General features: G+C 37.8%; 1 protein-coding gene across 12 annotated transcripts in view; it reads left to right on the forward strand.

The window, feature by feature from the left end:
• TTLL5 (tubulin tyrosine ligase like 5) overlaps positions 1-14,998 on the forward strand; it is a 254,949-nt gene that overhangs the window by 9,601 nt on the left and 230,350 nt on the right. For all 12 annotated transcript variants that reach the window (XM_064486123.1, XM_064486125.1, XM_064486128.1 and 9 more), the window contains exons 4-6: positions 5,816-5,898; positions 7,173-7,279; positions 10,903-11,033. In XM_064486123.1, coding sequence (XP_064342193.1) covers positions 5,816-5,898; positions 7,173-7,279; positions 10,903-11,033 — 321 coding nt within the window. The remainder of the gene's footprint in view (positions 1-5,815; positions 5,899-7,172; positions 7,280-10,902; positions 11,034-14,998) is intronic.

Here is a 14,998-nt window from a genome sequence, read left to right on the forward strand (position 1 = left end):
GATCTTCTTTTTAAGAACACTTGACATTTCTTGGAAATTAGCATCGATCAATGTAATGCCATTATTCAAGCAGTCACTATTTTCTAGAACCTATAAGTCTTTGAATTTTTTTCCTTTACACATTCCTGTGATTAAAGAAAAAGCAACTAACCTTTTTTCTCAAACTCTGTTTTTGAATATTCTGTATATTCCCAATTCCTTGAGGTTTAGTAATTTTCTTCACCTTTTTGAAAAGAACAATTTGAATGAGTTTTGTTAGTTGCTGCCTCAGATTTGAGAATTGTTAAACATTTGGTCTTTTTTTTTCTCTCTCTCTCTTAAATAGCTGACATAGATCTGCTCAGATCATAATCCTGGGTTAAATCCCCTTGAGAAGTATATCTGGGGCATTAGTTATCTTCTGTTGATCTTAGAATGTTAGATTCTAACCTTGTTTTTTCTGTTATCTGTTCAATGTTTCATTGAATTCACTGTTAGTATTTATGATACATGAGATTTTATATGCTTTATTTGTGAAATATTCATGGAATATGCTTTTTCTTACTATATCCATTTTTTTTCAAAATTATATGTACCTTGAACATGAAAATGGGATTGCTTATTAAAGACAACAGAGATATTTGCAGTTTAAAGTAATCTTTTCCTAGAATGAAGTATCATTTTACAATTTGCCTATGAGTATGTCTGTTTCATAAATTTGCATTTGTATAGACTAGCACTGTCCAACAGAAATATATAAACTATACATGTAATTTTTCAATAGCTTTATTTAAAAAAGTATAGAAATAGGTAACACTAATTTTAATAATATAATTTATTTAATCCCAAATATCATATCCACATTTACTCAGTATAAAAAAATTGCAAAAATATTTTGCATCCAGTGTATATTTTATACTTTTAGTACATCTTTATATGATACAAAATTTTCATTGAAAGTATTTGGTCTCTATTTAGAAGTATTTAGATTTCATAAATGTTATAGTTGAAGAAGTAAATTCCTATGCTCAAGTTGTTCCAAACAAGTTTTCCAATAACTGAATGAGTATCAGTTTTAAATTTTAGATTTATTTAAGTTAAATAAAATGAAAAATTCAGTTCCTCTGCCCCACTAGTCACATTTCAAGTGCCCAGTAGTTACATGTGGCTTAGTGAGTACCATATCCAAAAGTGCTGGTAAAGACCTAATTTTCTGACAGTAAGGCAAAGCCACACTGTCTTACCATTGAAGGGGTTATTCTTGTATTCTAAAAGTCAAAAACACAAGTTTTATCTTCATTCTAGTTTCCCATGCTACTTTTGACCAAACTCTTTGGGCATTTCATACTCTCTAGATGCTTCTGTGTTGACAGATGATTGGTCCCTTGTTTGTCTTCGCTCCGCTGCCGTCAGTCCTGGAACTTGCCAGGGGTCCTAGCTTTTCAGGTTGTCTCCTGAGATGCACGTGAGTGGTTGGAGAGGAGGAAATTCTACAGTCTTATGGTGGAATTGACATGATGCGTGTTCAGAGGCTCAGATGTCGGAAGTTTGGCAGTTTACTAGCGGGACCATGCCCTGCCTCTTATTTTATATGGATGAAAACGTGGCCAACCAAGGTTGTCAGTCTTGGGCAGTTGTGCAGGTTCAGTTTATAGTTGCAATTCTCCACTTGTCTCTTGCTAGGGAAGGGGAGCCCAAGCTTACTTTCAAAAGAATCCCCCAAATCTAGATTTTTATGTGAATTCTTCCAATTTTAAAAGGTTAGCAACTAATTCAATTTTATACTGAAAACTCCATGAGGAATGGACAGACTATAGGCTGGATTTGGCTCCTAGGTTACCAGTTTATAACTTCTCATCTAATGTGTACTGGTAAAGCATTATTGGACATTGGGCTATTGAACACAGAACATGAATGTGAGTTAAAATCCTCAGCAGTCACTGTTGCTTTATATCTCTCCACCCTGTCTCTCTTGCACTCCCATTTTGGAACATATTCAGTGTGCCTGAGTTGGGTTAGAGTTAGTTGGTATGGATTAGTAGTAGATGGTCACTGCTTACTGCTTACATACCGTGAGAATCAGGTCTGCCACTGAGCACAGTGATAACTTTTTCTTCTGTATTAGGACAAGTAGGAGAAAGAGTATTAATAGCATTTTTATTTTTTAATTTGGTATAAAACGTATGATTTACTACGTAAGATACTACATATTAATAGCTGTTTTACTGTGTGTTTACTTTTTAACTATATGAAAAATTTTTCTGTGTGTCTGAGCTTTCTTGTATTCTAAAAGCTTTACATATATTAACTGAGTGCTTTCAACTACCTTTGTTACTAACCCCATTTTATAGGTGAGGAAACTGAACATAGTGAAATTAAATAAATAATTCAAGACAGCAGCCAGGAAGGAGTAGAGCCAGGATTTGGACCCTGGCAGTTCAGCTCCAGAGACATGCCCTTTCTCTTACCTCCCCTGTCCTCGCCTGGTCCCCATATAATGATTCTCTAGTTTTCCACACACCTTACCTATCGCCTTCCCTGTGGCCTGGCACTGTGGGGCTAGCACTGCAGAACAGACACAGAATCAGCGCAGTCCTGGTCCCAGCAGTCAATGAGGCTTTGGCTTTTGTGCAAAAATGCAAATATGCAAAAATGGAGATGTCATTGATCACAGTTGTCGTAATAAAAAGACCTGGTTTTCTTTCATTTTTCTGAGCATTTTATTTAAAAAAATTAAAAACCACCCAACAAGTTGTAAGACTAGTACAATGAATGCATGTGTACTATTTCCCTAGTTTCACCAATTATTAACATTTTTCTATGTTTGTTTCTCCCTCTCTTTTTCTTTCTGAACCATTTGAAAATTAGTTCAAATACTTCCCACCTAAATACTTTTTTCAACTCGTTTATCCTAAGAACAAGGGCATCCTTGTTCTTTTTGCAGGAATATCACTTAGTGAAGTCGTGGCCTTCTCTGTGTATCCTATTAGGAAGCATATCATGTCCATTATATTGCATTATTGGTGATGGCAAGTTTGATCATTTGGTTAAAATAGTGTTTACCATATTGCTTCATTGTAAAGATACCTATCTCCTTTGTTACAAGCGTTCTCTGGAGTGTTATTTTCAGAATTGTGAATGTTCTGTTCCCCAGTAGTCTCTCACCTGATAGTGTCCATTGATTCTTGTCTGAATCACTTACTCTTACAGTTTTTGTAGAATGGTGATTTTCTATTTCTATTTTTCCTTCTACATTTATTTGCTGGCTTTTCAGTAAAGAAGAGCTTTCTCTTCTGTGTTTGGCAGAATATTGGTCCCCCAAAAATGTCCACCTCTTAATCCCCAGAACCTGTGAAAATGTTCCTGACTTAGCAAGGGGGAATTGAGGTCGTAGATGGAATTAAGGTTGCTAATCAGCTAACCCTTAAGATAAGGAGATTCTTCAGCTGGGCCTAGTGTAATTACAAGAGTCCTTTAAAGTAGAAGAAGGAAACAGAACAAGAGTCAGACTGATGCAACTTGAGAAGGACTAGACCTGCCATTGCTGGCTTTGAAGATAGAGGAAAGGGACTGCCAGCTGGAGAATGGGGGCGGCCTCTAGGAGGTGGAAAAGGAAAGGAAATGGATTCAACCCAGAGCCTCTAGAAAGGAACACAGCCCTGCCGATGCCTTGATGACACTTATATTGGACTTCTGACCAAGAAAACCAATGCACCTTCTCACCTTCTTATCAGTGTGGATTCATGGGTTGTTTTCTTTTTATAAGTGAATTATAATCTGTTTATGTCACTATTGATTTTTACATTCAAATTGCCTCAAATTTGGCCTTAGAGAGCACCCCTTCAAGATCCTTGTATGTGTTCTCATGTCACATGAGCACTGTCCTCTTTTTTGGAATAGTTAAGATATTCCGTGCTTGTACTTTCTCTCCCCAACATGGAATCAGAACACAAATTCCTTTTTTTTTAATCTTTTAAAAATTTCTTGTGATCATATATCTCCAAAGATTGAATATGTGTCCTGGATTGAGCTATATTACCATGTTAATGAATATATAATTGGGCAGAACAATATGAGTAAATTACAATTTTTATAAATAATGAACATAAAAGTAAATACAAATTGGAAATCCATTCTTAATAATACGAATTGAGCATTTACAAAATTAATTGGTTCATTTATCCATGGTTGAATATTATCATTGCTAGAGTAAGACAGAGTTCAGCTAATTTCTCTTCTTCTTGATTGTTTTTATAGAGGTAAGCACTAGGAAACCTTAGAACACAAATTCTTGAGCAGTGCACTGTGTTGCTGCTGAGGTTATACATTGCACCCAAGTGAACACACCTGACTCTGGACTGTTCTTCTTATAATGAGTATTGGAAAGACAACATAATAGTGATTGAGCACTGGGAAAGCCATGTAACTGGGCTTTAGAAGTTTGCCACAAGAATGAGAAGTATGGAGTGTCTGGCCTTGTCATTCCAATCCTCCTGTGTCTGCTTGGCATGGTGTTCCTGTCAGGGCTGGACAAGTAGCAGGAAGGATTTGTGAATATTTTCACATAAATTTATAAAAAGAGATGCTTATGTTTAACTGTAGAGGCTGAATTTTGTTCTAGGGTCTGTCTATAAGTTTCTGTATTATACTCCTTCAGAAATTGTTCAGTATGCAGTCCTTTTTAAAAATTATTCTGAGAATTCTTAGTGAACAATTTGTAGAGATGCATAGAAAGAAATTGAATTTAATGGGCTAGAGTAAATGTTAGTCTTCAGGATATATAGAAACCTCACATGATTATAGACTTTCTTCTTAGACAGAGGTCACAAGCACAGCATGCTCTTAGGGCCCTGGCAGGAGAAAAAGAATGAATGAAGCAGGCCGGGTGGGGACAGTGCTGAACTGGACAGCACAGGCCCGTCCTGAAGGGAGCACTCGCACTTCTCCGGTTGACTCTTGCTTTGCCAGACAGAGAGCCCAGGGTTGCCAGAATTTTCAAAAGAAGCCCAGAAATCTAGATTTTTATGTGAATTCCTCCAATTTCAAAAGGCTAACAGTTAATTCAATTTTATTTTTAAAGCACAATGAGAAATAAACCATGTTTGCAGATTGGTTTTTGGCCCTTGTGTCTCAGTTTGTAACCTCTGGTCTAAGATATGCTGGTAACCAGCATTATTGCACATGAGGGCTATCTAGAACAGGGTTTCTTAACATGTTTGATGCAGTGGGTCTCGTTGGCAGTATGGAGAAGCCTATGCATCTCTTGTCAGACTAATGTTTTTAAAGTGTATTTTAAAAATACATAAGACTGCAAAGAAATTGTATTGAAATATACTTATCAAAATATCTTTTAAAAAATCAAATTTGAGATATATATGCTTTTTTTTATTACTGCATTAAATAGCATGATCTAGTGGTGAGTCTTTTAACTGCCATAATTTTTAAATACTGTGAGAATAAGTGATTTTTTGAAGTAACTGTAAACAACTTTAAAATAATATTCAAATACTTGATACCTACTGGTGGCAGGGTCATAGGCACTGCTAATACTATTCTGCTTTGTTGCCTACATTTCTAATTGAAGGTAATGTTACATTTCAGCTAGAAATTAGTGAAAATAAAGATGTCATTTTTTCCTCTATCCATGATTAGTGACACCTAGTGAATCTCAGGTTAAGAACCCTTGGTCCAAAGTTATCCTCAACCTACTTGTAATAGCATAAGGATAGCAGTATAATGTTATTGAGTATAATTAAGCCAGCCACCATCTACAGTTTATTTCTTTCTCTACAGTTAACTTTCTGGTTACTGAACTTGATTCTGTGTTTTTCTTTAGAACGTTATCATTTGTCTTACAAGATTGTACGAACAGACAGTCGCCTGGTACGCAGCATTCTGACAGCCCATGGATTTCATGAAGTAAGTTCATTTTCACTACCTTACCTGATCTGCTCAAAAGCTGAAAATCCTAGCCACCTAATTGACTATCAGTTAATAGGGCCAACTCTGGAAAGTACATGGGACCACTGCTTAGTGATGACAGAACTTGCATTGAATTTCTGAGTGGCTTTATCAGTTTATCTTTGAAGTACATGGAAAACATTTCCACAAGATTATTTTATTTTTGGACAAAATTTTTTTTTCTGCTTGCTATATTTTTAGGCATGGGCTAGAGGCAGAGTTGCCCATAAGGAATTGTCTGGTACCCAATTAAAGCTCTTTGATTGCAAGCAACAGAAACAAACTCTGCCTAACTTAAACCGAAAAGGATTTGTAGGAGAGATGTACACAGCATGGCTAGCAGAATCAGAGGAAAATCTGAAAAAGAAGGCCTTTGGAAGGAGAGAGACATCATGGAAGGAGAGAGACATCAATAGTCCCAGGGATCTGGGAACAGAAGTCTTCAGGACCATCTCTATTGCTGTAGAAGTGAATCGACTCCATTCACTGTCCTTGTGCCTTTCTCTGCCCAAGAATCATATTCTGGAGTTAGAATAACTGGCCTAGCTTGGGTCAAGGGTCTACTCCTTGGAGGAGGGGCAGTTGATTGACAGGTCTTCTAAAACCAAGAAGTCTATTATTCCCAAAGAAAAGTAGGAAGATTGGGATGTTGACATCAAAAGGGACAGGCAGAAGTTCTGGACAGACTTCCACTGTAGATATTTTGAGACAGTTGATAAAAGTCTGGTTACTAGCTTCTTATCCTAGATTGAGGTATGAAGTAGACATTTTGAAGAAGTTCTGGTACCAGTTTATGTCCTGTCTTGTTGCTCTTTTATCTCCAGGGATTAACATGATACCTGTCACATCAGAGGCAGAGAATCCAGCATTTTTGAATGAATGGACAAATGAATTCTAATGAATGAATGAGTGAATTCTAAGTTGGTTTTATACTATAAGGTTTTAGATCTGATCATCACTTTATACCCAGCATCTACAAGGATATAACGACAGTTTAAGAAGGATTTTGGGGTTGGGTCCTCATCTCATACTTTGATATGCAAGAATATTAAGAGACATCATGGACTTCTATAAAAAGGTTAATTTATTCTACCTTTTGCGTATAATATTTGTCCAGCTGGGATGCCCCTATGAATGCACTGTCGATGAAAAGTCTCTCTGGCTTTTCCTTCCATCATTCTTCCAGGGGCTGTCTCTGATGTTTTTTATCTTGTCTTTTTATCTGCCCTTAGGTTCACCCAAGCAGCACTGACTATAACCTAATGTGGACAGGATCCCACCTGAAGCCCTTCTTACTTCGCACCCTCTCTGAAGCACAAAAGGTTAATCACTTTCCCAGGTAATGCTCTTGTAGCTACTTTGCTCCACGTCAAGGTACCTGACATTGAGGCAGGTAGCCAGCAGAGGTAATTAATGTTCTTTAAAACAAAAAAGTCTGATATAGGGCAGCAGTCTACAAATCAAACTGAAGTGTTCACATCCCTGGACATATCTGAAGGCTTTGTAAGGACTCTGTAGGCATGGATGGTTTTAAAGGACACTGCTTCTGGGATGCAGATCCCATAGATCTCTTTTCTAGAACTGAGCTGCTTGTGAACCCTTCATGTGGATAAGTTCTCCCTTCTTACCTCCTTTTTCATAGTTACTGTTTTTCCCCTTTATAAAAGAATGGCTCTCCTAGAATTGTAATATGATGCATTGTCCTGGGGTGTAAACATTTCCAGTGTTCCAAACAAAGGAACAAAAATATTGGTGTTTAATTCTAGTAATAACATAATAACAGATTCTTTTGCATGATAATGATTTCCATTTCTTTACTTTTAACAGAATTAAAGGAGGACATAATCAAGTTGCCAGCTGAGAGGTCATTCAATATAAATTTTAATGATAGGTCATCTTGTGACTTCTGACATATAGTTAGAATGGAATTCAAGGAATTGAGTGTCATTGCTATATTAAACTCCTTCCAGTCCCACTGGTTAATGTCAGCCTAGAGAGACAATATTGTCTAGTGACTAGAAGCACAGGCTCTGTAGCCAGCTTACCTGGGCCCAGATCACAGCTCCACTGACTGACCTTGGGCAAGTGACTTTTCTGAGCATCAACCTCCTCATTGGTAAAAAGAAGGTACTAATGACACACACTTCGTAGGACTGTGGTGAGGATTTAATCTATCAACATCTAAAGTGCTTAGAGCAGTGCATTCTTGCCACATAGTAAACACTGTATAAATGTTAGCTGTTATTTTTGTGAACAAAGTTTCTCCATATTTTTATCTGTGAAAAAGAAAATAGGAATATAATTGATACTGAACCCTACTTCATTCTAGCAGTAAGTAATGTTTAACCATGGAGAGATGTATGACCTGCTGGAGAAGAGGGCAGCTAATCTCGTCTGTCTAATGAAGAGATGCACAAATCCAATAAAATTTTTATTATTTAGTCAGTGGTTATGTCACATTTTATTTCCAGGACTTACGCCCCAGTTACTCACTCATGCTAACAAGTTATTTTCAGTCACCTCATTTCTTTTCTTCTCCTTTTCATGAGATGAAAGTTCTTTCTTGGTTATTCAATTCTACTGTCTTAGTACTCAGTCAATGTGTATAAATACCCAGCCTATACTATCTCTAATGTCAAATAATTTCTTCATAATTTTAGGTAAATGTATGTTTTGAGTCTTTATTACAAGTTCCGGATTTATTTTATGTCTGAGCTTCATTGGCAGAGAATAATTGAAACCTTATTTTCTTCCTTAATGCCTGGAAGATGTGGATTTGGTTTCCAAATGTGTGACTGGATGCTTGAAGTGAATCAGATGCAACTATTTTAAATAGGTATTCAAACAGTCTTAAAATAGCCCACAGTAGAGTCTGCATTCCTAATTCATGTCAGTAGTATATTATTTATTTCAATAGCTTTTGAACTATTCCTGTAGGTATATGGAAATTCCATCTCAATTTGTACTCAGACAATAGTAATAACCTCTAGCCTGTATTTTCTTCATTTCCCTTTGAATGTGTTGTACATGAATGTTTGAGAACATTAACATTCCATTATCTAAATGCATTATACATTGGCTTCTGCTACTATATATTTTTGTTTTCAGTCCAAAGACTTCTAATTCACATGCAAGAGGAATTCAAACACTTAAAATGTTTCCAATATTTTTGTGAACTCTTTTTAATGTAATTTTAAAATTTTAAATAATTTTACTTTTAGAAAAGTTGCAAAAATATAATATAGAGAGTTCCTATGTATCCTTTACCCAATTTTCCTAATGTTAACATTAGTTATAACCATAGTATAATGATCAAAGTGGAGAAGTTAACATTACTATAATATAAATTTTAATCAAAATTTATAATATTTATATTTCAATGAATTGTGTACTATGTTTTTACAATGATAATCAGTTCAATATATGTGACATACAGCCTTGTGATCACAGGAAATTAAAAAATATTACAAGTAATTAATATACATATTTTTGTTGTAGAGAAGATATAATATAAAAGACTTGCAAGCATTAAGTATGTTCTGTTAGGCTGAGCTGTTCTTTGGATGAAATGGTATGGAAGAAGTGAAAACAAGGGTGAATGGGGAGATAACATCTGGGTGGGAGTCTAAGGGAGGCTTCTGAGGGAGCTGGGAATGTTCTGTGCTCAGTGGTGGTCACACAGGTGACCAAAATTCGTGATGCTCTGCATTTGGGACTTGGATACCTTTCTGTATATATATTACCTTCAGTAAAAAGTATAGTATTTTAAAAAGTGAGAAATTTACTGACAAAAAGTCACTTTTCTTTCACAGTACTTAAAAAATATACAGTGAGTAGTGAATCCTAATGTTATTTAAGTTCCCTTGAATATACCTAAAAGGAGAGTGTTACAGTTTTATTTAAAAGTAATATTTGCTGTTCATTGGATCCTTTGGAACAATTTAAATTTATGATGAAAAAATCTTGATAACTAAAAGGATACATTGTTTTCCAAAATTTGTATTGGGAGTACAAAGTGAAAAAGTTTGGAGACGACTAATATTGGATATCTGTAGGCGGATGAGTTGTTCTTCTTATCTTCTACTTCAGTATTTCAAATTCCTTAATGATAAGCATCATTGAGGGTACTTTTAAAATAATATATATTCATGGATCTTAAAGTATATAACATATGTTATTATATTATATATTATTATATATAATATAGTAATGTAAAATATAAAAGGTATATTTAAAAAGCACCTTCTAGGTGCTTAATCTTTCTAGGTAAATATATACGTAGAAAGCTGTTTATTTTAGAAGCAATGAGGTGATTTAAATCTGAGAAGTTTGGAAATTACTGCTGTAGGCTAAATTAGTGTTACAGTGTGGTCTCTGAACCATCTGTACCAAAATCACCTGGGGTACATGTTTAAAATGCAGAATCTTAGACTTCATACCAGGATTTTGAGAGCTGAGACCCTGGAACATCCGTTTTTTGAAAAGAAACTATATAGGTGATTCTTATGTACACTAAAATTTGAGGCCGTCTGCTCTACATGTGAAGAAGACGATGGGTAAGAAAGAAGTGATGATAATACCTAGATTTGGCAAAGCAACCTTTGGTTTTAGGAAATCATAGTAAAATTTTTGAACTGAGGAACAGCTAGAATTCATTTTTAATGGTTACAGCAAAGATTCTTAGATGATTTTTAAGTAGTGCAACAAACCACAGACTCATGAATCCAGTCGAGGCTAAATGAAGTGCCTGTTGATAATTTGCTAGATTCCACTCCCTGATAGGTAGCAATTATTGCCCTAATTTTAAGGTGATCATTTCCTTGACAAAGTGATAGATTTGGGATATAATACTATCCTCAGTAACTGCTCTAAAACTGAGCTATGAACTCTGTAGCATGTGATGACACAGAAAAAGCTCTGAGTCATAGCTTACTGAAACGGAGATGCTTTTATGAATTTTAGGTCGTATGAACTAACCCGGAAGGACCGACTGTACAAAAATATCATTCGAATGCAGCATACACATGGATTCAAGGCTTTTCACATCCTCCCTCAGACCTTCCTGCTGCCGGCTGAGTACGCGGAATTCTGTAGTAAGTGCTTGACTCCTGATGCCCCATCCTCAGCAACTGAACTTGGGGAAGGTTTACTCCAGGGGCTGCCTCAAGTCCGGAACCAATCAGGGCTTTTCAAATCCTTTAAGAAGTTTTTTCTTTAGTAAAACAGCTGCAGAGGTAACTTCAAAATCATTTTTATTCTGAATGTGTGCTTGTATGTTTGCTCTTGGTAAGCTTGCCAGTAACATTTATGTAAGGAGACATTGGTGTCACATCAGTGTGCTCCTGTCTAATACAGAAAGTCTCTTCTTCATTGACAACAGTTAGTGCCCAGGTAAGGATGTGTATACTTCTGCATGTGAACTACGTATGCACCCTTTTTGGTGTCTCTTTTCCTGTTGCCATTTAAGGAATATTCCTGTCACCTCGATTTCTGAACTTGTGTGATATATGTTCTTTGGGCTACAAGTATCACAAATCTTTCGGTGTTAGAGTTTGGAGGTACCAGTCAGCCACATTCTCTCTTCTTGGTGTTCAGATTAATTAAAAACTACACATGGGAGCCAAATAGGCATGTGAATGTCAGCTGTATTGCTGGTAAAGCTAGATGGGGACACAAGGCCTGCATCCAAGTCTCAATGAGCTTTTTATTTCTTTTGTCTTGATGTGAGCTTACCTCCGCAGGTCCAAGCAGAGGAGATGGGCTATTTCCCCAGGCTTTCAGACCCTGCCTCAGTAGGCTTAGTGCACAGAAGAGGCATGTGTACAGAGAAGGTGTGAGGCAGGCCTTTTGTGAGAGTCTAAATAGGAATAATAATAATAATAGCTAACGCTTAATGAACATTCCTTTCTATTAGGCCCTCTCCAAGGGACGCCTTTATTCTGAGGTAGGGACTGTTCTTCCCAGTTTTACAGATGAGGAAACTAAGGTCCAGAGAGGCTAATGCACCTGGAGTATTGCCTGATAGGCACTTAATAAATGTTCAGTAATATTTCCTATTTGGGTTATGTTGAGATGTATTGTTTCATAATAAAAGTGAAAAATTATGTAATTAACCAACATGATAGCATAAACATTTAAAAGTTGAAAGCATTCCTGTTATGAACTCCTCCTGCTGGTGAATTCCTAATGAGAAATTAAAGTCCAGGATGATTCCCTATTAAACACTAAAGGAATATGAAGTTGAAAATTCTCTTTCTCCTCTCTGCTCTTATTCTATGGTTCTTCCCCACCCTTTGGAGGCAGGTTGAGGGCTGGAGATGTTCATTCAGAAGACTGCATCGAGTTAGAGTTCCTCCATCCATTCATGTCTGATGTGTCTTTCAGTACAATTGCTTCTTCATCATACTGTTCGAACTCTTACGTGTTCTACTTTTTAACAAAAATATATTCAAAAGGCTGATAGAATACATAGAATTAGCACAACTGCATCCTAGAGCCACCATATTAGCTCCAGGGCAGTTTTTATAGACAAATGATGTTCTTCAGTCTCAAAACAAATCACTCATTGCCGTTACCACCCAAATACCACAGCAGGGACTTACTGTGCGGTGGAGGAGGGACCAGGGAAGACATGATAGTAGAGAGGAATCTTCTTGATTTCAATCCTGCCAGGATGCTAGTCATTCTTTGCCAGTTGTCCAGAGTCCATGATCTCCAAACTTATATCCACTGTTGAGAGATCAGCCTCAGAAAGTTGTGTTTCTGAGTTTACACATTAGGGGAGAAGCCTGCCTCTTCCTACCACTTCCTCTTTCAAAGAGACATTCCTCTTCTTCATAAAGTCTGTTTTAAGTTCTCTTTTCTTTTGCTATCCACCTAGCATAACTTGGAAATTCCCCTTTCTCCATGACTCTTGTGTTCTGACCCTCCAGGGCTTGCCTGAGTGTGGGTAGTAGGAGATTTCTGAGAAGGAAAGAGATGTGAACAGGCTGGCCTCTAGGAAAATAACTGTGAAATGAATTGGAGGGAGTAGGGGAAGAAACACAGTGGTTACTTTGAAGGTTACTGCCATAATGCAGGTAAGAAGTGCGGGTGGACTGAGCTAGGGAGCTGGAATGAAAGGAGGAGTGGAGAGAAAGGAAGAATAAACACGATTTACTAACTGACTGCAAGTAGGGAGGTGGGGGTCAAAGATCTGCAAAGCTGTGAGTCTGAGAAGCTGGAAGGATCATTAAGTCTAACTGGGGAGTGTAGCCAGGAATGAGAAGGAAGAGTGTTGAAGGGCCAGAGGATGTCACATTTTGGACTGGTGTGGATTTGATGGGCCTGCAAGCTTCCATGTAGTGATATTTTGTAGGCAGTTGTAAGGGCAGTTTTGAGTTCCGGCCAGAGGTGTAGATTTTGGAAGTTGCAGATATGGAGGTGGATGTAATTAGCAGGGGAGAGGAAAGAGAAAGAGAGGAAGCACAGAGAAATCAGAGGGGAGAGAGAACTCAAAGACATGAGCAAGGGAATGAAGTCCCAGAGGAAGCGGGAGGATTCCCTTAAGAGCCCAAGTAGAAGGGTGAGCTTTGGGAAGGAGGTGGGCACATCTCTCCCCTAAAGGGAGGGAAGGCAGAAGGCTAAGTGATGACCCAGATACAATTTTAGATGGAGAGGAAAGCAGGTCAGTGAGTTTATGTTACAGATTCCCAGCCTTCTGGGTGAGGAGGGTGATGAGGACACGTACCAGGAATGAGGGGCCCAGGGCTGGGCCAGGGAGTTTGAGAGGGGCAGAGAGGCATGGGAATAGCCTGCGAAGGGCCTTTGAAAGGGTCCTGATAAAGACCAGACATGAGGATTGCCTGAAGACACTACTGATACCAGCCAAGGTGGAGCTCGTGAATTTGTAGCTTTTAGTTCTAATAAGAGAAAACCTGAAATCCATCTCTGTAGAGATCTAGTCCAGAGACCAGCCACTGCCTTAAGAGGTGTGAAAGCCTGGATGCTACCAAACTGGTGCCAGTAATTTGGGTGTGAGGCTCGGAATACACAGACAGATCTTGCTAGACTCCTTGTGCCACTGTTGCTGGTTGCAGTATGTAGTGGAATTGGAGGTCTGTGACCCTGAAGAACCTGAGTCTCTTGCCAGCTCCAGCCACTTATATCCCTCCTCCCCCCAACCCTGACCCCCTGCAGTGGACAGCTTTCTAAGCAGGAAGAAGGAAACAAGAAGGAAGATAGGGTGGTGCCAATACCAGAAAAGAAGAACTTTGTCCCCAAACCCCAGCAGATTTCTGTTTACATCTAATTGGCCAGAATTTTGTCCTCTGGCCATCTTTGTTGCAAGAGAGAAATAATTCTAAGGAATAAGCAAAACTTTGATGTCAGCCGGTTAATAGCAGATGACTGGATTTCAAAGCAATCAGTAAATTTATAGGATCATAATACTAGAATTAAGAGAGATCTCAGGAGTTCAGGCTAAACCCCTCATTTTGAAGATGAGACTGGATAAGTTAAGCAGATTGCCCATGGTAAAAACCAGAATTAGAACTCAGATCATTCTACTCCTAATTCAGTGCTCTTTCCATTAGATTGGACATGCTGCCACCACAGGACCTGGAAGGCACAAGAAAGAATTACGGACATCTTCATCATCCTAACAGGCTACTGAGCTCTTTGCCCTGCCTCTACCTCTAGTTTTTCTTGCTTCCTACCCACATTTTTAGAACCTATGAAAGAAATCAGTCCTTGTGCTGCAGTATAACAAATCAAGGAGAAAAGCCTAGCATCAAAGACAAATTTCTGATACTTAGAATTTCAAGATCATGATAAAAGTGAAACACCAGAAGAAGCAGAAACTTCTGATAAAGCTAGCTCACAAAGTAGGATTTATTAAATGTGTTAGATGGCAAAAGTTGCATTTAGCCAGATTTTCCCTGTTCTAAAAATGAGCATTTTCTGTATCTGCTTGTCACTGCAGACAGGTCTGGCCATTTTCTCTGGCCTTCCTGGAGCACCTACACTTCCTCTTTGTGAGCTCAGTGTGTCTGTAATTACTTGCTCAGTGTCTACCTTT

Source organism: Camelus dromedarius, chromosome 5, assembly GCF_036321535.1.
Source record: "Camelus dromedarius isolate mCamDro1 chromosome 5, mCamDro1.pat, whole genome shotgun sequence".
Taxonomy (NCBI): domain Eukaryota; kingdom Metazoa; phylum Chordata; class Mammalia; order Artiodactyla; family Camelidae; genus Camelus; species Camelus dromedarius.